General features: G+C 42.6%; 1 protein-coding gene across 22 annotated transcripts in view; it reads left to right on the top strand.

Annotated features, from left to right (window-relative positions):
• ANKHD1 (ankyrin repeat and KH domain containing 1) overlaps nt 1–24,531 on the top strand; it is a 147,729-nt gene that overhangs the window by 100,176 nt on the left and 23,022 nt on the right. For all 22 annotated transcript variants that reach the window (XM_075900082.1, XM_075900080.1, XM_075900075.1 and 19 more), the window contains 14 exons: nt 3,670–3,815; nt 3,967–4,078; nt 6,033–6,178; nt 6,957–7,099; nt 8,286–8,499; nt 9,941–10,116; nt 10,485–10,647; nt 12,510–12,605; nt 14,141–14,257; nt 15,540–15,714; nt 17,724–18,180; nt 20,860–21,006; nt 22,490–22,600; nt 24,146–24,295. In XM_075900082.1, the coding sequence (XP_075756197.1) occupies nt 3,670–3,815; nt 3,967–4,078; nt 6,033–6,178; nt 6,957–7,099; nt 8,286–8,499; nt 9,941–10,116; nt 10,485–10,647; nt 12,510–12,605; nt 14,141–14,257; nt 15,540–15,714; nt 17,724–18,180; nt 20,860–21,006; nt 22,490–22,600; nt 24,146–24,295 (2,353 nt within the window). The remainder of the gene's footprint in view (nt 1–3,669; nt 3,816–3,966; nt 4,079–6,032; nt 6,179–6,956; nt 7,100–8,285; nt 8,500–9,940; nt 10,117–10,484; nt 10,648–12,509; nt 12,606–14,140; nt 14,258–15,539; nt 15,715–17,723; nt 18,181–20,859; nt 21,007–22,489; nt 22,601–24,145; nt 24,296–24,531) is intronic.

Below are 24,531 nucleotides of genomic sequence, written 5' to 3'. Positions count from 1 at the left end.
GTCACCAAATTAAATTAATAGGTAGCAGGTTTAAAACAAACAAAAGGAAGTTTTTATTCACACAGTGCACAATCAGCCTGTGGAACTCCTTGCCAGAGGATGTTGTGAAGACCAGGACTTTAACAGAGGATTCAAAAAAGAACTACAGTAAAACTCCATTGGTCCGGCATCCAATGCTCTGGCACTCCTGATGGTCCGGCACCATCGGGAACCCGGAAGTGCTTCAGGAAGCCGGACCATTGGAGCTGCTCTGAGCCCGGCTTCCCCGATTCAGCCGCTGCTGAAACTGACTAGCAGCTGAATCGGGGAAGCTGGGGGCAGAGCTGCTGGGGTGCTGCCGGGTTGGTCCCGTAGCGCTGCCCCTTGGGGCTGCGGGACCTACCCGGCAGCACCCCAGCTGCTCTTGGGGATGACTGGGGCAGAGCAGCTGGAGTGCTGCAAGGTTGGTCCTGCAGCGCCAAGGGGTGGCACTACGGGACCAACCCAGCAGCACCCCAGCGGCTCTGCCCCAGGCGTCCCCTATTTAGCTGCTGCTGAAACTGACCAGCGGCTGATTCAAGGAAGCCTGGGGCAGAGCCGGACTATCAGAAGGGGGGGCTATGAGGGGTCTGGGGTGGCATCCACCCCACCCCAGGCCCCTCATAGCCTCTCCTTCTGATAGTCTGACACATCTGATAATCCGGCACCCCCTGGCTCCTAAAGGTGCCGGATTATCGGAAGCTTACTGTAGATAAATTCATGGGGGTTAGGTCCATCAATACTTATTAGCCGGAATGGGTAGGAAAGGTTTTTCTAGCCTGTTTGTTGGGCTGGAAATGGATGACAGGAGAGGGATCACTTGATGATTACCTGTAGCTGTTCATTCCCTCCAGGGCATCTGGCATTGGCCACTGTCAGATGACAGGATACTGGGCTAGATGAACCTTTGCTCTGACCCAATATGGCAATTCTTATGTTGTTTAACTTTTCATGTCATGAATGGAACATACCTACTCCAATGGAACCATGCACATTTTCCCAAAGGGAAGGGGGACTTCATTCTCATGGTTCAGTACCACACAAGTTTACTGAAGTACATCAGTAGAGAGCTCCTTCAGGTTTCCTATTTCATTCTTCAGGGACTAAAGATAGCAGGTAGGGATGTAAAATCCCCTTTAATCGATTAACTGGTTAAACATGTTTAACCAGTTAACTGATTAAGAGGGAGGTGCTCCTTCCTCCCATCTGGAACAGACCCTGCCTGCAGCGCAGTCACCTACACGTGGACAGGGTCAACTCTGGCCAGGCTGGTGCACCTGTCACTGCTGGTTCCCCCCCTCCCCCCCCCCCCCCCCAGCAGACCAGGCTTTTCTTGCCGACACCTGGGGTAGAGCAGCTGGGGGGCTGCCAGGTTGGTCCCACAGCACCGAGGTGTGGTGCTACTGGACCAACCCAGCAGCACCCCAGCTGCTCTACCACAGGTGTCCCCAAGTCAGCTGCTGCTGAAACTGATCAGCAGCTGATTCCAGGAAGCCTGGGGCAAAGCAGCTCTGCCTCGGGCTTCCTGTAGTCAGCCGCTGGTCAGTTTCAGCAGCAGCTGAATCGGGGACACCTGGGGTACAATATGTACCAGTTCTGACTTACGTACAAATTCAACTTAAGAACAAACCTACAATCCCTATCTTGTACGTAACCCGGGGACTGCCTGTACATCAGAAGGATGCTGTTAGCTTATATTAGGGGGAAATCGATCCTTAGCTGGATGATTTAGTGTATTACTGTTTTGCAAAACACGAATCTTTTTAAATCTACTTAACTTAGCACTTAATAGTGTTTTGAACATGTAAAGCACTATATTACATTAACTGTCAACACTCTGCTGAGGTAGTAAGTATTAATCCATATTAAAAGTATGCAGCATAAGACCTTTGTATCTAGAAACTCATATGAACCTGTTGTGTTCACAAGGTGCTTAGCTTTTGAGGCCAATTTAGAATTGTAACTAACCTTCATTGCTCACTTTTGACCTGTACGCTGCAGTGAGAGTCCTGACCCTAAACGGAATGCCTTTGGAATGTAACTGAAAACTTCCACCTCAAATGCTTGGGGTTTTTTTTTTTTTTTAAAAACAAATTGTCCTGGCTTTAAGAACTCAGTTTGGGTTCTTCAAAAATCTGTTCCACTTATGAAATAGGTATGTGAACATATTTGTATCACCTAACCAGAATATATTTTGACTGACTGACTGGGAGTGCCCTACTGTCTCTGATCTAAGATCTTTCCAATAATTTGACTTTCATCCTATATCATGAATTGATGCTCTCTATTTTCAATCAATGGTTCAATTTTAAATCCATTCCATTAGTGAATAACTGCTCAGGGGAAAAACTGCTGAAGTTTCTGTTGAGAAACCATTCTTACCGCATTTTTTTTCTCTTCCATCTTCCATTAGTACAGAGAATATTTACATTGAAACAAAATAGTCCTGCAGCTTATTTGCCACCTGAACTCTTCATGAACCTTTCTCATAATTGCTTGCTCCAGAAATACTGTAAAATATTACATGATTTAGATTAATTTTGCACTGTCTTACTGGTTTGAATAAATCAAATATTGCTCTGGCCAGTTAGAGAAGCTAGCGTACAATACAGAAATCTGGTAGTACCACAAGATGCGAATTTTGATGTCCGGATGTGGTTTTCATGCCAGTTTTTTTATTCTCTGGGTCATCTCTTTTTACATTCTAATGAAAGGTATTGAAATTTAACTAGAAACAAGGTCATTAGGGAACTTTCCTGTCAATCTGATTTTTGTCAGAGCCATTCCAATTTGTTTGGATTTTTTCTTCAAAAATACTATGTATGGATGATCCATCAGTGTGCCTTGAGGCTAAGGCTGAGCTCGGAGCCTAGAAAATACTTACAATGGTGTTTCTGGCATTTCTGCTTGTGGTTTCTAGTCTTTTAATTGTAGCTCTGTGTAAATACAACTAATTCTTAGTTACAAACCTCAATTCAAATAGTGAAAAATTTAGAAAATAGTCTCGCTATTTGTATGTTTTTAAAGTAACATTCTTTTAAGTGGAGATGGAGTTTTGCAGCCCTGTCATGAAAACCTGGATCACAGCGCACAATTTTAGAAAGAAAATACTTACTTGTTTATGTGCCTGCCTTGTGGACTGCCATCATCTTCCTATTTTTCCCTATGTCCTTAATTTGCTGTAGCCAGAATTATTTCTGGAACTCACTTTTACTCTTCTTGCTTCAGTTGTCTTATCTAGAAATGTACATTATATGAAATAGTTCTTACTTATTCCTTGTTTCTTAACTTTCATAAATCCTTTACAATTGTTTGCCTAGGTGGAACATATAAGTAAACTGTCACTCCTGAGGTTACAATATTAGGTAATTTATTATCTTTGTGGTTGTATGCAGAAAAATGATTTGCAGCCTAATCTGTTAAAATAGGCTTTCTGACCCAAGTACAGTTTGGATATGATGCCTTATGATCTTCAAATTACATTAAAAGTGGCAGAGGGGTTTTTAGAGACATTTAAAACTAAACTCTTTTTAGAAAATGCATTCTTATTGTATTAAGATTCTGTAGTACAGTATTTTCTCCCCTCCCCCCCATGTAAAGTGCTCAAGTAAGTGTCAAGAGTAGAATAACCGTCTTAATGTTGTTTTTCAGCTGTGAATAGCAGAGTGCCCACTGGCTCCACTAGTTCCTCACACACTACGGAATCCCCTACACCTGAGCCCTGTACACAAACACCAAGCAATGCTGGTTCTCAGTCTGTGCTCCCCATGTATCCTTCAGTTGATATTGATGCGCATGTAAGTAACTTGTCTACAAACTTACCTGCTTTACGCTGGCTTGTTTTAAAATTGACAATTATATGTCAGTCTAGCAGTGATGTGATTATTCTGTACTAAAAATACTTCCCTTTTACAAATGTCAACTTTTTCTCCCGCCTCCCCCATAAAGACGGAGAGTAATCACGACACTGCACTGACCCTTGCATGCGCAGGAGGCCATGAAGAGCTTGTATCTGTATTGATAGCACGAGGTGCTAATATTGAACACAGAGACAAGAAGGGTAAGCTGCTAAAAACTACAGTTTGAACTCTGATTTCATGTTCAAGTGGAGAGAATGCTCCGTTCATCTCAGTGAATGTTCTCGTTCCTTCCCCTCCAGCCCTTCTATCCACGCTTGAGAGCCTGTGCCATGCAGCAGATCTGCCCATTCTCAGCTCCTCACCCTGCCTCAGTACTGCATGCTTGAAGCATGCCTAATCTCAGTTCTCCACCCAGAGGGGCAAGGATGCTCTATGCTAGCTCACAAAGGGGTATGCAGGAATGGGGCTCAAGTCCCATCCTCCCCAAGGGGCAGAGCATCCTCAGAGCCTGATGCACATACATAGGGTAGTTGGGAGAGCAGATCAGTCTCCATTGCCCAGCTTTCATGTGGGGAAGGGCCAGGGGTTATAGCCATTCAAACCCTCTGAGAAGGATTGGAGGCCCCAGATCCTTATGTATGTATGTAGGAGAGGAGAATGTAGAATTGCTAGGCCTCCCACCTTCTTGGGCACCCACTCTGAGTCCCACAGAGCCTCCCTTTCATTGCTCCCCAAACCCATTCTCCTTCCCTAGCTGTGAACTGAGAAACAGTACAGGATCTAATGAGATTATGAGCACCTCATGTTAGTAAGCTGTTTATCAGGAACATGTGCCGTGATATAAGCACTTGCAGGTCCCTCATTTAGGAAACATGATTACATAACCCTCCCTGCCTTTCTTCTTCCTTCTGGTTAATCTATGCCTAACTCATGAGTCAGTGCTGGTGGGGCAGTTGTACTAATACCCAATGTGGAAGGTACTTATGGGCGCAGCAGCTGTTATTGGGTATCTGTAATATTATCTTTCAAAAAATAGTTAAAACCATTTCTAAATCAGCTGTATAATTAGTAGGTTCCCATTTCCCAAAAGTAAAAACCCAAAACCAGGCTCTTCAGAGAGGTGCCTAGTAGCATGTGCCACAGGGCATTCTCTGCTTCCAGCCAGAGCAAGGGTTGAATTTGCAATGTGACAGCGTAGCTAAGATTGTGGTTGCAGCAGGTTTCCTGGAACCACCAACTTTCTGTGACGGAGTGCTGGCTACAAGCCCTCTTGTTGAGGCTTGCTGCAAATTCAGTCTCTGGCTCCTGAGTGTTTAGCACAGGAATGGGGAACCTTAGGCCCGGAGGCTAGATGCGGCCACCGGCTTGCCCAGATGCAGCCCCTGAGACTCATGGGCCCCCCAGCATTGGGGAGCCCACACTGGCGCTCCAGCCCCCCACTAGCCTTCTCTGGGGCTGGAGGACACAATCAAGTAGGCTGGGCACCCCTCGGCTCCAGGGCTTGAGGAATGAGGAGGATGTGGAGAGTGTCCTTCTCAGTTGGGGGCCACGTCAGCAAGGGTTTGGTTTTGGGGGTTTTTCTCACTTGTGTGTGGCCCCCAACTGATTTTTTTTTTCTGTGGATCAGCTGCCCCCAACACAAGAAAGGTTCCCTACTGCTGGGTTAGCACATACTGTTAGAGAGTCAAACTCTTCTTTGGGGGAGCAATGCTGAAAACGTCAAAGTGGCAGTGGGGTGCCAGGCACTAAAGTTATAGGAATCTGACTGTGAAGTGTGGTCTTGGGGACTGTATCTGAGGACTTCTTGCTTAAATTACTCCAAATTTGAGGCCTAGTACTACTCACCATCCCCCAGGAGACACAGCAGAATTTAGACCATCCAAAGAGGAATATGGATTTTAGAGCTCTTAGGAGCCATCCTTCAAGCAAAACTCTTCTCTGCCTCAGTAACAGAAGAGCTAGTACTGTTCTAAAATACAGTACCCTAAAACTATATTGGGATACATTTAGAATTCATCTTCTTGTCTGTGGATGATCGCTCTGATATTTGACCTAGGTATTTATTGAATCAAGCCATTCATATGTACTTCCCTGCTAGCTATTATATTTTGAGTTTTTCAGAGCTGCTTCCAATTGTGATCCTTTTTGCATTAGGTTTTACACCGCTTATTCTGGCTGCAACTGCTGGACATGTTGGTGTGGTGGAAATTCTTTTAGACAAAGGTGGGGATATAGAAGCACAGTCAGAGCGCACAAAGGACACTCCACTTTCGCTGGCATGTTCTGGAGGACGCCAAGAGGTACAGATACCTTGCTTACCATTTAGTCTATAGATTCTGAAGTGGGTAAATTACAGCTTTCATTTCTTGTTCTTTACCCTCAAATTTGCTTCTAAGCTGTTAGGTCTTACCTACTTGTGATGTCAAAGGCAGAGAAACTTAAAGGAAAACGTGGGAAACTGTTGTAGCCCAAATGCACGCATGAAAAATGCCAGGATCTCCGGAGATAATAAATGTAGTAATTGCCAGGAGAATTAATAAATGGAAATGGGGTCATAAGTGGGGAAGTGTCCTTTCCACCATTCCCTCACTTTCTTTTAACTCCCATCATGATTTGGGAATCCTTATGCTTTTTGCTGGCAATGTAAACATAACCAAAATTGGTGTCGGTCACTTTTTTATCCAAGTTGTGGAAAGCACCACAAGGGAAACCCTCACAAACTCCAACTATCTCCGACTTCCTATGACTGGACTATGTCCTAAATATCAGACTTCCATACCGAGGAAGGAATTCCTTTAAAGAGGCCTGTAACTTCAGTTAGGTAAAGTAAGCCTTTTGGAGGAAAAATTCTGCATTGGTACAGCCCACACACATTGTCTTAGGAATAGAATGAACTGTGCAGAAGTAAAATTAAAAATCCTGTAGGGAACTTCATCACTCTCCAGCCTGCCTCCTGACCATGGACATTGGCAGTGTACTTAAAGGTTTGAGGGGTGTGTTTTCCATTATCCAGGAAGTAGAAGAAATTGACGGCTCCAGTCAAGTATTTTTTCTCACTCTTTATACTGTACATTTCAGGTAGTTGACTTGCTGCTGGCTCGAGGAGCAAATAAAGAGCATAGGAACGTGTCTGACTACACACCGCTAAGCCTTGCTGCATCTGGGGGATATGTCAACATCATTAAGATTCTGCTTAATGCTGGAGCAGAAATTAATTCAAGGTAACATACTTTCCATGTCCTAGACCAATTGCAGTGTGAGACAGATGGATGTTCCACCTTTGGTTCTAGATCAAGGCATAAATTGGATCTTGGAGTGTCTTCAAATCTCCATGTTAAGTTTGCGCTGTTCAAATGTTATGCTTTTCTGAAGGGATACCTTTCAGGAAGCTGCTACAGGTGATCACCTGCCACCAAAAAAAATGCCTTCAGTGTTTAAGTTGCTCTTGTGCCTGCATTCGTGTTGTATATGACCCTGTGTACATGCTCCTTTTCTCCATATTGGAATCTAGCACTCGAACAGTTTGTTTCCAGTTGAATTAAATAGGGGAATCAGCCAAAGCTCACAATGGAGCACACATTTTTGAAGCTTTCAGTGGCTCTGGGGCCCATACAAGGAAGAACTAAAACACATGCTACGTCTACACTGGTGGCTTCTTGTGCAAGAACAACTGTTCTTGCGCAAAAACTTGCCGGGTGTCTACACTGCACGAGCGTTCTTGCGCAAGTAAATTTACAGTACAGTATCGGAAAACAGGGCTTCTTCCAGAAGAGTTATTCCTCTCCCCACGAAAAATAAGCCCTCTTGCGCAAGAGGGCAGTGTAGACAGGCAACATGAATTTCTTGTGCAAGAAACCGCTATGGCTAAAATGGCCATCAGAGCTTTCTTGCCCAAGAGAGCATCCGCACTACCAGAGACGCTCTTGTGGAAGACTTTTTGCACAAGAACTCTTCCGCAAAACCGTTCTTGTACAAGAAGCTGCCAATGTAGACATAGCCATGGATTTGTTCCATGTTAAATAACAAGTTCACGTATTGTAGAAATGCTAACCTGTCTGATATAATCAGAATAGGTTGAAATGTAGACTTCTGAAGATGCAGGTCTTTGACTTAAACACAGGTCCTTCAGTCTTTTTAAATGGCTTAGAATTAATATAAATACATACTTTAGAAGAATCTATTTTTTCTATTAAAAAAAAAGGTTATTTTAGTGGGCTTTAAACTGCAAACAACCTGAACCCTGCTGGCTTTCACTAATCTGTTTTGAATTACAAATACTTTAGGTCAGTGCGTATATACTTGGATAAAATGTTGTTACCCTCCAGCTGAAATACATCATAGTTCCTGGAGGATTCATCAAGAGTCATCTTGTTCTATAATCTGTAATTATTTTCTCTCTCTCTCTAGGACTGGAAGTAAGCTAGGGATTTCTCCTCTGATGTTGGCTGCTATGAATGGCCATGTACCTGCAGTGAAACTGTTGCTTGATATGGGTTCTGATATTAACGCGCAAATTGAGACAAATAGAAATACAGCCCTGACCCTGGCCTGTTTCCAGGGTAGAGCCGAGGTGGTCAGTCTCCTTTTGGATAGGAAAGCCAATGTTGAACATAGGGCTAAGGTAAGCAGACAGAATAGGTTTCCCTTCACATTAATTTCAGACAAGTGAATTGATTTGTCAGGTTTTTTTGAAGTTTCTCTGTTAATATAAATCTTTGAGCCCATTAGCTTATGTTTACTTCACTGATTTAAAAACTACTCCGTGGGATAGGTGGCCATATTTTTGACCACTCTTGTTCAAAACATCTCAAAGTTCTTTTAAAAAGCTCTACTACTCACAGGGAACTGCAAAACATAAAACTTTACCAGAATGTCATCATTATTATTCTGGAAATAAGCACACTAGCTTTTGTTTATGAATATTTTTCATGTGCTGAAGGTAAGTCTCACTGTTCTAGCTTCTGCCAGTGTGTCAGGCTTTTTTTCATATACTGTAAAATAAGCATTATATGTGAAAAACAAATGTGACTGTTTGAGTGGCATTCATCTACTTTTTCCAAAACAGTTAATTCATACTTTCTGAATTGGAAACAAAATTGGTCCTGATACTTTTGGTCTCTTAAAGATCATGAGATTATAAATTTCAAGGTTAACATGACTAATGTTCATTAACAGAATACACAGGAAGAGTCCAGAAAGCAAAAAAGGAAAAACATATTGCATGTATTTTGATGGTGATGCATAAATACAGTATTGTATGCACTCAAAAAAATGGTTTAGATCAAACCTTTCGTTTCTTAGGTGAAAACTGTTCTTGTTGTTTGAGGCATGGTTCAGTATCACTGCTTGTTCCTGTTCCTCTGACATCCCATTCTTTGGTGCAATGGAACAACTTTTTTGCCTCATTCCTGTAACACAGCAGATCGGAAGTCATACCCTGGGATTTCCAGCACTGGGGATTTTTTGGTAAACTCTAAAGCTGCAACTTTGGTGGCTTCTTTGCCCCCTTTCTCAGCTGCTTTTGCTTGAAATGTGACTGGAAAAGGGTATGTGGCAAGTGTTTCCTTGTACCCAGCTTCTACAGTGGTCACTCAGGAATGTTGGCAGCCGGTCTATATTAGAACATCCTGACCTGGGGACTGGACAGATACCAGGACAGCCCCATTGCTACAGGGAATTTAAAGGTGGTGCGGAGCTATTTGTTTGACCCACACCCACACCCACCCACCACCACCACCCCCCCCCCCCCCGTGTTGACTGCTCATTGTTTGCATTTGGACCTATATTTCCCTCCGTATTAAGGGATACTTTAGTAAACTGTAAGCTCTTGCAGTTGAGATTAACCTCTGATGGGGTTTTGCCATCCATTTGTCTAGTCCCCTATAAAGCCTGAGACCAATGGTTAAACAATTGCCTAGTTAGACTCCCCTAACTGAAACAAATGGGGAAAAAGAGAAGCAGAGGCTCATAATTAAGGGGCCTTGTTTTTGACTGCTGAAACCCTCAGACTATATTTTGCATCAGTTGCAAATATTATAACTTGTTTGGTTGGGTTTTTTCAGACGGGTCTCACCCCTTTGATGGAAGCTGCTTCTGGAGGGTATGCAGAGGTTGGAAGAGTTCTCCTTGATAAAGGAGCAGATGTCAATGCTCCACCTGTGCCTTCCTCAAGAGATACTGCTTTAACAATTGCAGCAGACAAAGGCCATTACAAGTTCTGTGAGCTCCTAATTAATAGGTGAGATTTCTTATTTTATCAGTAGCGCACTTGTTCTGTCAGCTTCCCCCTGCTGACTAATCACAGGGATTAGGAATAGAGTTTAAATTCTGTGTTGAAATAATTGCTTAATTCTGACTGAGATTAATGTAGATGGGAGAGAGATGTCCATAGGTCTCGTTAACGTCATGCATTTAAGTCTTTTGCTTAAGTTTATGCTATAACTTATGTTGGGAAATTCTTTTCTATTTAAGTTTTTAGTTTCCCAACTTGCCACTGAAGGTTTGTCAGTGACAGAAGATATGAACTTAAGTGCTGTTTGAACAGCCATTTTTTTACCTTTTTCTGTCAGCCATATGTGACCTGTGACTTGCATTCCTCTTTTTTAGAGGAGCACATATTGATGTTCGTAACAAGAAGGGAAATACCCCACTCTGGTTGGCAGCTAATGGCGGTCACTTTGATGTAGTGCAATTACTTGTCCAGGCTGGAGCTGATGTGGATGCAGCAGATAACCGGAAAATTACACCTCTTATGTCAGCTTTTCGTAAGGTAAGTTAATGAGGCAAACATTGGTCCTGTGTCTTTCAGTGCTGAATACTTTCAAAACCAGCTTTAAATAGAAATGGGTAGTCTTGAAAGTGGCAAGAATACAACTAGTTTTTAAGGCAACTATAAAAAAGGGCCAAAATATGACTCAGTATGTATGCCTGACCTTTGAGGGGTGATCTGCTTCAGTGTTCTGTGTTCATCAGAGCATATATAACTTTGCTGCTGACAGTGGTTGAGGGTCTGGTCTTGGCATGAAACCATTTCACCATCGCAGGTCTCCAGCCCACCATCCTCCTTTCAAGTCCACCACAGATGTCACTCTCAGAGGATGGCCCACTCTGCTCATCTGGAGGAACACCCGTCTGTTACCCTGTTCCACTTGCTGGATCTATGTCTGTATTACCTGGATCTGGATAGTGGCTTGTCACTGTTGCTAGCTCTGGGTCTTAGCCTTCCCTCCCTCCCTTCCCTCCCCCAAATGCACATTCCATGTCAGACGTGCCACAGCACTCCCAAGTGCCTAGTAGCTTAAACGTGTTAGTCCAGAGTCCATCTTTGAGGGGATTGACAAGTAGGTGGACAAGGGGGATCCAGTGGATATAGTGTACTTAGATTTCCAGAAAGCCTTTGATAAGGTCCCTCATCAAAGACTCTGAAGCAAAGTAAGCTGTCATGGGACAAGAGGAAAGGTCCTCTCATGTGTTTTAACCAGTTATCAATCCAGGAAACAAAGGGTAGGATTAAGTGGTCAGTTTTCAGAATGGGGAAAGATAATTAGGGGTCTGTCCTGTGACCAATCCTATTAAACTTATTCATAAGTGATCTGGAGAAAGGGGTAAACACTGAGGTGGCAAAATTCGCAGATGATACAAAACTGCTCAAGATCGTGAACTCAAAAGCAGACTGCAAAGAGCTTCAAAAGGATTTCACAAAACCAGGCAACTGAGGAACAAAATTGCAGATGAATTTCAACAAAATGTTGCTAAATGCAAAATAATGCATATTGGAAAACAATCCCAACTTTGTTTAAAATGAGGACTAAGTTAACTGTTACCACTTGAGAGAAACCTCAGAGTCATTGTGGATAGTTTTCTGAAAACATCCACTCAATGTGCAGCGACAGTCAAAAAATCAAACTGTTAGAAATAATTTAAAAAGGGATAGAGAATAAAAAACAGAATTTATTACCTCTATATAAATTCCTGACACACCCATATTTTGAATACTGCATGCAGATGTGGTCACTTTCTCTCAAAAAGGATATATTGGTACTGGAAAAAAGATCAGAAAAGGGCAACAAAAATTTAGGGGCATGGAACGGCAGCCATATGAAGAGAGATTAATAGTCCCAAGACTGGGACTTTTCAGTTTGGAAAAGAGACTACAAAAGGGGATATGATAGGTCTATAAATCATGACTGTATGGAGAAAGTAAATAAGGAAAACTTATTTACTTTTTCACATAACACAAGACTTAGGGTAATGAGTCAAGTGATATTATTGATCTACAAAGTAGGCTACAACACAAAGTAGAGCCCCTGTCTCAAAAAGGAGTACACAGTTACATCCTCAGAGCCAACAAATGTTGCTTATTTAAATTTAAGAAATCTCTCCCTACCTGTCTTCCCCTTTTTCTTTTAGACTTGGGGCTGTTTAGGGAAGAGTCTATCTTGGTTACTGTTTTGTACACCACTAAGATCATTATCCATACTTAACAAACACTAATAGATGTTGTGGTACTTGACAACATTTTATTTTAAATTACCTGTTCAGATGTTAGCTTTCAAACTGTCATGTTAGCTAAAACTGCCATACACTCACTTCAGTATTTACAGGAGACTAGAATTTTCTTTTCTTTTACAGGGTCATGTGAAAGTAGTTCAGTACCTTGTGAAAGAAGTTAACCAGTTTCCTTCAGACATCGAGTGCATGCGATATATAGCAACCATAACTGACAAGGTGAGATGAACTGACTTTTGAGAATCAACTTGACTTAGTGTGCTAAGGGTGTTTGAAAATATGTAGATGACCATACCCCAGTCTTAACTAGGGATGTTAAGTAGTGATTAATTTACTAGTCGAGTAGTTGATGGAATTTCTATCAACTACTTGACTACTTGATAAGCACTTTCACGTTCCGCCTTTGAAATGTACAAGAGGCTCTTATGCATTTCAAAGTTTGAACTCCATGTGGAGCCCAGGCCCAGTGGGAAGTCCCACTGACTCAGGGCTCCACGCGGACACTTCCACTTTGAAATGCATAAGAGCCCAAGTGGGGGCTTTTGTGTATTTCAAAGCGGAAGTGCCCACATGGAGTCTGGGGTCAGTGGGGGACTCAGAGTACACTTCAAGCTGGCATGCCTCATGGAGCCACGCGGCTGCCACTTTGAAATGCTGACCCTGGGCTCCGCGTGGCATTTCAAAGCATCAGTGCTGCTTTGAGCCCAGGATCAGCTGGAGACACCCCAGCTGACCCCAGGCTCTGTGCGGCACTGCCACTTTGAAGTACCCTTCTCTTCTCCTCCCCCCTTGCTGCTCTGATAGTCTTAGCAAGTATATGAAATTGAAACTGCATGTTGTTAATGTGTTGTCGAATTAAATATTTGCTTAAATGGTAGATCGAAGGCCATTTAAAAACTAAGTGGATAACTGAGCTTTGTTACAATGTGATGCTTTCTCTTCTCACTATTAGTAAATGGGCTTTTCCTTGCCCAGAGCACCATCAGCTGCTGTTTTCTGAGTGTATGTGAAATGCTATCCTTGTCACTGAAAATCCTGTCGCTAAAAAATTTCTTGTGGAATCTTAATCGATATTTAAATGTCACAAGAATAAAACAATAACTTTATTCCCGTTTTTGTATAGCAACTTATTTAAATCTTTCCATTGTGGATTCATCACCTTTTTCTCTTAAATCATATTAAACTCTACAAGTCGAGCTATAGAAAAATGAAAAATTTTCAAAAACCGAGTTACAGCCAGCTAGTCTGTGTCACTCTATCAAACTGAGCCATATGTAACTTAGTTATTTTGTTCTGAAGAAGATGGAAGAATATTAAGGAGTAAGGCCAACAACAAAATCACTTGAATATTATTTTCTTGTTTGTTAGAATAGTTATTTAAGTAGTAAAGTACTGAAGGAAAGGGGACTGAGTTAACATGAATTTATTCCTAATTTTTTAAAAGACTTCATACCTATTAGAGGAACTTCTGAGATCCTCATGAAATTTTATTCCTCCCAATTTGGGAAATGTGCTTTCTACAATGCAAAACTATCAAGGAAAAAAAATCAGTTATCACCTGAATTGTTATGCAGAAAGCTGTGGTAAAAAAACAACTGCTTTTCATATACTGGCACTCTGTACCTTAGTATATTGGAGTACCAGTAGTTATATGTTTAAGTACCAGCGAGCCAATCGTACTCTTGAAGAGCAAGCTGCAATGATTCACTTCAGATTTTTAGGATCACTTTAATAAAATGACTCTTATTCTTCAGGAGCTATTGAAGAAGTGTCACCAGTGTGTGGAGACAATTGTGAAGGCTAAAGACCAGCAAGCTGCAGAAGCAAATAAGAATGCAAGTATCCTGCTGAAGGAGCTTGACCTGGAAAAGGTGAGTGGAGAAATCTGTCATCTTAGATTGGTTTTTGGCCAGCGTATCTTCATATAGCAACACTTTCTTTCAAAGGTATGTCAACCACGGATGTTGCTGAACCACAGCGCCCTGGGGCAGCCTGCTTGCTGCTGAGAGCCCTGCACACGGCAGGCTGGTGGTGGCAGAGCCAGGCCTCAGCAGCCCAGTGGAGGTTGGGGGCTGTGGTAGCAAGAAGGAGGCAACCCAGCTGAGGTTGGGGAAGCCCATGCGTGCTGGCCTAGAAGCAGGGTTGTGCCGTGGCAGCCCAAGTGGGGTTCATGCTGGCCATTAGTGGGGCTGGTGCTGCGGCAGCAGGGCCAGGTTGCGTGCTGCTGTGCCAGCAGTGGGGCTGGAGCAGCAGCTATGGCAGTGGGGTTGGGACAGCCATATTGCCTGGCCAGCAGCAAGGCCAAAGAAGATGACGGCAGGGAGGGGCAGCAGGCTGAGGGGGCTGGTGGCAGGGGACCTTCCTTGGTCTGGCAAATTTCCTCATTCGGGACCACTCAAATCCCAAGGGTGCCGAATCAGGGAGGTCCAACCTGTAGAGTTTCCTTGTCCTGCAGCATGCAACCTGGAGGTTCTGACACTCCTACTTCAGACTGTCTAAAGTTGCAAGCTCCACCATCCAGCTGTCCTGACCTGCATAGGCAACAAGCTGGAACTTGGTTGTGTCCGTTACTATCCCCACTGGTTTCTTGTAGGAGATTTTAAGCTTTTGACACTCGGTGAAACTTACCAGAATATTTTTCACTTCATGGGCTAACTTACAGTTTAGTGTTGTTACTATTAACTGACTGCCTTGTATCCAAGAAGGAACTGTATTTTAGCTGTTTGTAAAATGACTATACTGTATGTAGCGCACACAGTACTTTCCTAGCCTTCTGAGTGATTAGCTCAGATTACATTGCAAAAAATTGTTGAAAAAACCTGAGGAGATGGAAGATTACAGTGGTGTCCTATGTAGATGTGAAATTGCTTTAACACTCATCTTTATTATTCTGGTGGCACGGAACTTGGTGACCAATTTTTTTTTAATCTGCAGTTCTACCTAGTTCTCCACTACTTCTATTTAATTGTTGTTCCATCTGCTGTCATTACCACCGCTTTCTGCTTAATGATTCGGGTCATAACAGAATTTTTCTTGAATATCTACTCATTGGACAGGTTTTTCCATTGAAGCCCTGACTTTGTAAGCATAAGATTAATATTCTCTTCAGTAATAATGAATGGTAGAATTAAATATTAATGCTTTTTCCTATAGTCAAGAGAAGAGAGCAGAAAACAGGCTCTTGCTGCGAAAAGAGAAAAGAGAAAGGAAAAGAGAAAGAAGAAGAAAGAGGAGCAAAAGAGAAAACAAGAGGAAGATGAGGAAAACAAACCTAAGGAAACTTTAGAGCTGCAAGAAGATGATGATGAAGAGGAGAATGATGATGAAGGTGAAGAAAATCAAATGTTTTTCCTATTCTATGGAGAAAAAGCACTTGTTGGATTGTATACGTTTCTAAATCATTCTTGATGAAAAAATGTTACGTCCATTGTTTCCTTCATATTGGAAGGGTTTATTCATACTGGTCAGTAGGTTTATTCACTCGACAATATTCTTCCTACGCATCTGCAAGAATTCAATATAGAAAATAAATATTTAAAATATTTGAAACCGTGTTACTCTTGGGGCGAATTCTGTTCTACTGCACATATGCAGAATTCATATCCCCTACAGATTTCTTTGACTCAGTGCAGGAAACTCCCTTTCTGACAGGGAAGCAAAGGGAAGCCCATAACCAGCTAAGTGCCCCACCAGAGCAGTCAAGGACAGGCTGGGCAGTCAGCGGGTGGGGAAATGGGAATGTCCTGATGGTTTCTACCCTTTGCTGGGCTCAGCTGCTATTCCTGGTTGGGCAGGATACGTGGGAGGATGAGTCTTGCTCTTCCCCGAAATGAGGGACCAGGACCAGGCTCAGGGCTGGGTGAGACCCACCCACAGAAACCTCCTTCAGCTGTAAGAAGTTCTACCCTCCCCCCCACTTCCTGCCCCTGGGGGAGGGGTTACTGTGCAGAGAGCTACTCGCTTGTGCATTGACACACATCCCAGTATCACCACATGCCTATGCTCTGCTGTCCCACTGACCTTCACCTTCTGCATCCATAGGCCCCCCAGCTAGCCCTCTGCACCTAGACATCTAGTCCAGCGGCACCCAGAACCCCGCCCTGATGAGCCTGCTGAACCCCACACACAGAATCCCCCATCCCACCTAGCCTCAATCGCTGCATCTAGAGCCCCCTCCCGCTAAGCCCCAACCACCTTCACCTGCCCCCCCACCAAACCCCGTGCGTCCCGATCCCCCTGCACCGATTTCCCATCCTCCCCCCCACCACACACACACACTAGCCACCTGCACCCACATTGCTCCACGCCTGGATCAGCCACACGTGCTGAGCCTATTTGCCCCCACTTCATGCATCTGGCATGGAAGGGCAAGGCCACAGGGTATTTCTGTGGTAGTCCTGGCCCTGTGCTGTCAGCATTAGGAGCAGCCTCCCCACCAAGTCTGTGTCTCCAGGCAGGTAGCTGCAGGATGATCTCCCACCTGCATGCAGTCAGTGGCTTGTGCTCCCCACTGCCATTCTGGAACTTCCACATTTGACACATACTGTACACATTTTCAGAATTTTAAAATATGCATAGAAAACATTTTGGCAGAGAATTCCCTCTGGAGTAAAGGAATATTCTGCCATGGCGAAATGCCTTCCACTATGAAAATGTTCATCTAGTACTAGTGATGTGATGGGGTTTTTTGTGTCTTGTGTATGCACATATGTCTCAAATGTTGTGTTTTTGAGGGAATTTTAATGGCAGGCTGACTACATCAATTGACTCTGTGCATAGAGACAACTGTGGCTGGAGTAGTGTGGCATACAAAGCAAAACTCATGGAAGGATAACTTTTTAAAATGTCAGGTTTCTTAGGCATTGTTTTGGGCCCAAGTTATCTTGTTTGGGGATTTCGGTGCAGATAGTGAATGTGCTCATTCTGTGCTAAATGAAAGGTTTGGACAGAAATGATCTTTTTAAAACTTTATTTAATTTAGTTTCTTAAAATGTCTAATTTCCCATAAGGGGAGATAAAATATTTAACCCAGAAAGAAATGAAAGATCTTGCTGAGTTGACTGGTCTGGCCTTTTGTCACTGCAGTGTTTCGGAGCTTCTGCTCTGCAATTAGTTTCTCGTGCAACTGTCATTGTGGCCAGTAAAACTAGTTTTGTTGTCATCACATCCCCTCAATCAGCATCAAATCTAGGATGTTTTAAAATCACCAGAAGGGCTGAATTAATTACTCTAGTGACAACAGATAGAAATGTAACTTGAGTTGTAATGTCCTTGATGAGACTTTCTTGTTATGTGAAATATGCTTTATCATATATTGTCTTTTTTTTTTCCCCCCAGTGGAGCAAGACGTTCCTATTGAGCCGCCGAGCGCAACCACTACAACCACAATTGGAATCTCTGCAACGTCAGCTACTTTCACAAATGTCTTCGGGAAAAAGAGAGCCAACGTGGCAACAACTCCTGGCACAAACAGAAAAAATAAGAAGAACAAAACGAAGGACACTCCTCAGAATGTGCAGATAATTTTGCCAGATCAGCATATATCTCTAGCACAGCAAAAAGCAGATAAAAATAAAATAAATGGAGAGCCACGAGGTGGCGGTGCAGGTGGGAATAGCGATTCGGATAACCTGGATAGCACAGATTGCAATAGCGAGAGTAGCAGTGGAGGTAAAAGCCAGGAGTTGAACTTCACTATGGATACAAGCACTTCTGGTGATAGGGGATATGCCTCATTACTGCTCCCTTCTCAGGAAGAAAAGACAAGCACCTCAGCTTCAAAAATACAAACGAGGTGAGTCTTTGGTTTCTCCACCCTGCCCTCTCTTGGCTGTGGTTTGGTCTATGCCATTGTGAATCTGTTTATTGGCACTTAAATGTTATAGAATCTAGTAAATTCTCTCGTTTCGTTTTAACTTTGGAACAGTTAGACATGACCGAAAGTCAAAACAATCCAGTGGCTGCTTGCTAGGCTTTGTGAAGTAAGTTAGAGGTTCAGTCCAGTTCTTGTGAACATACTAACCACACAAAATGCACTGATTGGCATTGACTAGCACCCATATTACAGAGGCTGTAACCTAAATAGGAGCTTGGAGAATTATCTCTTTCCCCTATCAGTGTGGTGTAGTCCTTCTGGATCGTGTTTGGGATGCATTTGCAGGACCAGATGCAAGAATCTTATATTGTTGTTGCCCCTTGTTTTGCCTCTTTCTAGACATGGAGAACATCAGTAACCAGGGACACATCTGGAGTACTAAATTAAAAAATATTCCTTGACACCTGATTCAGTACTGTTTAGTTTCTGAAAGCACTGAATTCTAATTCCATTGAGAATAAAGTATGTAAATGACAGATCAGGATATGCCTTACAGATGTATCCGTGCCTGCTGTTGAAGATTATAAAGCCACAGCAGTAACAAGCATGCTTTGTATAATCAGGAACAGTAGAAGTTTAGCTTCTCCTACACCTGTAAGGATTTTGCTTTCTCTAACTTCTGTGTTTTTTACATTTTAAAACCAACTGCCATTGTACAACATATTAGGTTTATTCCTGAAGGCTTGCCAATGAAATGACTTTCCTGTTCCTAGACAAAGGGCTTGTCTGTACTGCAGTGGCACAGCAGCACCGATGCTGCTATGTTGCTGTAGCAATTAGTGAAGATGCTGTCTTCTCTGAAAAGAGAGCTTCTCCCATCATCGGAGGTACTGCACCTCTCCAAGATGGCAGTAGCTGTGTTGACAGGAGACGTCGTGCAATTGACAGCATTTTCTGTACCATAAGTTAATCAGGAGTGTGGGTTTTCCACACCCCAGTGTAGTTACACTGACACAAGTCTAGTGTAATAGACCAAGCCTAAGTCTTGAAAAAAAATCCCAATGTCCCACAGGCCACACTGTATAGCACTGTATATTGCAGTTCAATCTTTTAAGTAAATAGCAACCTTTTGTATTAGTCAGATACATTTTACTTCTCCGCATGTTCTTTAAATAAAGGAAGTGCCAGGATCAAGCTAAGGCATCTTGCCACAGTTGATGGGTGAAACTTGGTCCATGTACCAGCCCTTTAGATGCTGTCATCTCCCTGTTCAAAAACTTTTCATTTCTTAAAATGCATCTTCTGCATCCTCTTTGCTTTTGCTGTTTTTATGAGAGCCTGTGCATGTGTAGGAGAAACATCAACCATATATGTGCGTTGAGACGACAGCTTAACTAAACTCACTTTTTTTGGAGGTTGAACGGTCTCTTACATATCAACTAAGAATTACCAAGTCACTTTGCGGTATAGACCTAAACAAATCCTTTCAGTTTTACTCTGTGTATTTAACATCAATGTTGTAGTTTCCTCTGCTTCTGTGTTTTCCATACACATGCCTGTGCAACAAACGTTTTAATTGTGTAGTTCTCAGACAGTATTCTGAGAACCAGTAAACCTCTGTAGAGGACTTTCTGGAGGTCTGTGGAATTGCTTCAACACATTACTGGATTATGTAACAGACAAAATTCTGCTTTCCCAAGCACCTGTCTTTAAGCAGAGCTCCCTTCATGTTTGGACTGTTTTACAAGCATTTGAAAGCTCTTTGTTTGTTCAGTATTAATTAAAGCATAAACAAATTGACTGATACAATCTCTGAAGGCATTGCAAATGCAGAAAGACCCAACGTGTGATGTGCTATGGAGAAAGTAGAACAAAGGGAACTGCGGACAGTGAAGAAATTTGGCATTAGTGAAAGAGAGGATGGATGTTCTCATGCATAGGAAGCTAGTTCAGAACCAAGAGACCTGGGATACATTTTTCTTCTCTGCCACAGACTCACCTCCATTTTACTCAAGGTCACATAGTATCAACACGGGGAATTTGAGCACCCAAGGTTGATAAAAGTCGAGAGAATGGATATGACCAAGCCATCACATGCCTCCTATTAAAATGAGCATTTTAATCTGATGATGATGGTACTCTTCTCCTGTTAGTTCGTGTCATTTGGCGCTGTAGCTGGCAGAGGGTGGGCTCCGGAATAAGAAGTGGGCGGTTGTCTCTTAGAACAGTCGTTCTCAACCTTTCCAGGCTACAGTACCCCTTTCAGGAGTCTAATAGGTGAAACGTGGGGCATTCAAGACCAAACTTAAAAAATATTTGGTTAGAAAAATAGATGTAAAAATTTAAAAGGGTCGCAGCATGCTGTTAACTGAAAAATTGCTTCCTTTCTCATTTTGTCTGTGTGAAATGTTAGTTTGTACATAAAAAGCACTACAGAAATCAGTAACCTGTTGTAAAACTAGGCAAGTATCTAGATTAATTGATGTACTCCCTAGAAGACCCCTGGCTGCAGACTGCTCTCTGAGGACATCTTTCAAGTGGCCACACTCTGAATAAAATTGACAACTGTTTTAACTGATAATTTTTAGAGATTATTTAAAACTATGCTCTGCAGCTACTTTTTGTTTATAGTCTGTAATCCTACATTTCTGTTTCCAGACTTGAAGGTGACACTAATCCAAATTCATTATCGGCAAGTTATAAATCTGTGTCCCTGCCTCTGACCTCTCCAAACATAAAGCTGAACCTCACTAGTCCAAAAAGAGGCCAGAAAAGAGAAGAAGGCTGGAAAGAAGTGGTTAGAAGGTAAAGGTTTTCAATTCTGCGTTTTCTAAGTGTGTCTAGCCCTTTTGACTTATACACTGCGCACTTACCCAGAACATTTGCAGCTGTTGATAAAAGCCTTTCTTCCTGGTGCTTGTATTTTGTTTGCAAAACACTGCAACTATTATGGGTGATAATTACCCTAAAAACTGATGCCAGGTTTGGCTTTTTGAATTGTAAGAGTGGGATCCTTGCCAGGGCCTCTCTAAACTCCTTTGGGTAGGGGAGTTTGTTTTGGCTTTTCTTTAAGTGGGGAGGGATAGACCAAGGCTCCATTGGGAATGAAGGAATACAGCAGCAAAAGCTCAGTCACACTTGAGTTCCACATGGGATCTTTCAAAGATGGGTGGGTGTCAATGAAGATATACAGGAGGTGGTCCACAGACTGAGACATGGAGCTCATTGTGTTCTGTTGGCTCATGTTCTGGTAACTGATTTAGCTCCAACTCATTCATGGCCTAAAATATAATTGGTTGTGTAATTGAGGAATGTCCGTCTCCAACATGGCTGCCTTTTCTCGTCCTTGAAAATGCATGTGCATCACTTTGTTACATTGGGTGTCCTGTGGCCATATTGCAGCCCGTTTTATTCTGTCCACATGTAGCTGGAAACAGTTGTTAGCACTTCCTGTCTTTTTTTTATTATTCAGTTGAAGTGAGACTTGTGAAAAAAGTGTTTGCCTTTAGCCCTGACTTAGCATCTCATGCTCTGCAATGCAGTATTTTAACTAAATGCTCCTTTTAGAGCATCTTTTAGTGAGGACTCGAAGTGTGAGGTTTGGGGGAAGCTATCTTATTCTAGCAAATGAAAAAATCTATGCAATTAAAATCTAACTTTCTAAGTTTTCCTATTAGCTCACCAGTTAAAATGTGCAGTTTTTCCCTACTTCAGTGATTGTAATACTTACTAGTCCATGGTATGGAGTGTGCCTAATAAACAGCCAGAGAGTCCCCCTCCGAACTTTTTGTCATGCAGGCATGGAACTGTTAAAAAGCAGACAGATGCCTTTACCAAGGCTGCACACAGACCCCACTATTGATCCTGGAGCAACAAACCCTCTCCAGACAGGTCTCTTGAGTCTCCTAGTTTAGTCATTTGCTTTGCTTTACTGCGTTTGGCATCCTGTATCTGCTCTGCCAGAACAGCTGGATTCTAGACATTTTCTTTCTAAAATGGTGGATTTTGATAACCATAAGGAATGTGATCACAAAATGTCTACTCTGGGTCAGAACTTGCTGAGCCCTGCCCTTGAAAGACAGAGCATGCATATAGCCTGAGAACCTTGTAGCAATCCATGTACTGTTTTCAAAGTGACTAGGTGTTGCACATGTCTACTTCCTGAAGCCTGTCCCAGTTCCAAGACCAAGAATTGTGTTAATGCCCTTTCCCTCAAAGCACCCTATTGGGTAGAAGGGATGTCTGTCAAAGAAATAACCAATGGAAACATCCCTTGTACCCTTGACAGGCAAGTAGGCAGAGTTTTGAAAGACCCTCCCACTAACAACACTCTGCAGCCAACACCAATTGAGCAATTTCAGCTGCAGAGAGGAGGGCGCTGCTGTTCAGGAGCAAAAAGGTACTATTTTGGGCATTTTTTCAAGCTAAAAACAATGAGTTTGGGAGGTGTCATTGGGGTGGGTATGGAGTGGGGTGCTGGGTGCTATTTAGAGTTCATGTGAGGATGGAATTTCTCAGTGGGTGGTGACAAGGATTTCTGAGTGTGGCTAGGGACTCACTTTGGAGGATGGATTGAGGTGGATTAAAGAAGGCTGGAATTAATCATGTGGAAGGATGTTGGAAGCTGCATGGGCAGGGGGAGATTGGGCGCTCCAATAGAGAAATATTTATACTAATGCAGATCCAAAGGGGAGGGAGTTGGAGCATGAGAAATACTGGGGGTGAGGGCATAATATCATAAAAGATTGTTTATGGGGATTGGGATGCTAGTGTGCATGGGGGGGGCATGGGATAGGTAATATAAGAAAATAAGTCATTTTATAATAATTTCAGAGATTAAGTGTAAAAATGATCTATTTTACATTACACGTTGATTAACTGAAATACATTTCCTGTATCATTTCTGATTAGTCATCTAAAATGCTACATATGACTAAATTTAAAATGTAGGAGAAGCTGGCAGCAACATAAAGAGGTGCAGAGTCTCTGTTCTGTTCTCATTCTTGAACCTTCATCACAGTGCCTTCTGAAACCCCTTGGAATGCCTGTAATTCCAGTTCAACTTGCCATACACCACTGTTATGCTTGGAAGCCATGGGCTTGAAAGGTCCAGCCTTTAAAGTCCGGGAGCACAGGTGGCCTGGAAGGACCTTGGCTGGGGTCTGGAATGCAAGCATAGCTGGTGTCCTAAGGCTTCCCGTTGCCGTATGCCTGCACTGACCCACCAATGCCATATGAATTTGAAAATCCTAGCAGGTCACTTAATATATTCATTCATTGAGTGTTTGGGTTGCAATGTCATGGCCTAAAATAAATGTGCTTCTGAAAATCTTTGCTGCCTTCATGGTGGCTTCTAGCATCCCTTTGGATCCTTGAATTGCACAATTGGCCTGCTTGCTGTACACCACTGCGTAGAGTCACTGGCAATCTTCTGCAGCATTTAAGTCTGGGCGATGTTAACTAGGGTGTTGGATCAAGACCCAGATTTTCAAGTGTTGCTCAAGTAGGTGGTGGTTCAAAGATACCAGTGTGGAACAGTTTAGCAGTCTGACTATAAACCAGTAGAAGCAGCTTGTGTCCAGTGGCTAATCCCTGTGATCCAAAGGTGCCTGATACTCATTAACATGTAAAGTAAGTGTTGCATAGAATTTCGTCCCGCATAAGGGACGAAAAAAGACGAAGAACAGGATGTCCAAAGTAGCAACATGGTGTGATGTGATATGCTTGGCTGAGTAAATGTTCTGAAGAAGTTGCTCAGGATGACCAGTAATTTCAGTGGGGAAGTTTTAGAGGCTCCAATGGGTGAATTCAGTATGGGCAGAAAACCACTTGCTGCCAGGAAATGTAAAAATATTGGGATGTTCAGCTGCCAAACAAAACAGATTTGGGCACTTTTTATATTTCTGTAAAATGACTTCCCAAATTTGCAATCTTTGTGATTCAGGTCTAAGAAATTATCTGTCCCAGCTTCTGTGGTCTCACGAATAATGGGAAGAGGAGGGTGCAACATCACAGCGATTCAAGATGTCACTGGTGCTCATATTGATGTGGACAAACAAAAAGATAAAAATGGAGAGAGAATGATCACAATAAGGTATGGCACATGGAAACCAAATAATTTTAAGTTGGTACAAGTTTTTTAGTCTCTACTTCAAAGGTAGACAAATTGGCTCTTTGCACTAGTGCCTATATTGCTGACAGCAGGATGTGCTTGAAAGTCTGATACACAAAGTTAAACCATAAAATAAGCAAATACAAGAAATAAAACATGGCTGTTCCACTCAATACTGTACTGATAGAGCCAGAATAAATTGTTTAGTTGAAGTGTTG

This window comes from Pelodiscus sinensis, chromosome 17 (assembly GCF_049634645.1).
Source record: "Pelodiscus sinensis isolate JC-2024 chromosome 17, ASM4963464v1, whole genome shotgun sequence".
Lineage (NCBI taxonomy): Eukaryota > Metazoa > Chordata > Testudines > Trionychidae > Pelodiscus > Pelodiscus sinensis.
The sequence above is the reverse complement of the archived record's forward strand: the minus strand, read 5'-3'. Positions and strand labels throughout refer to the sequence as shown.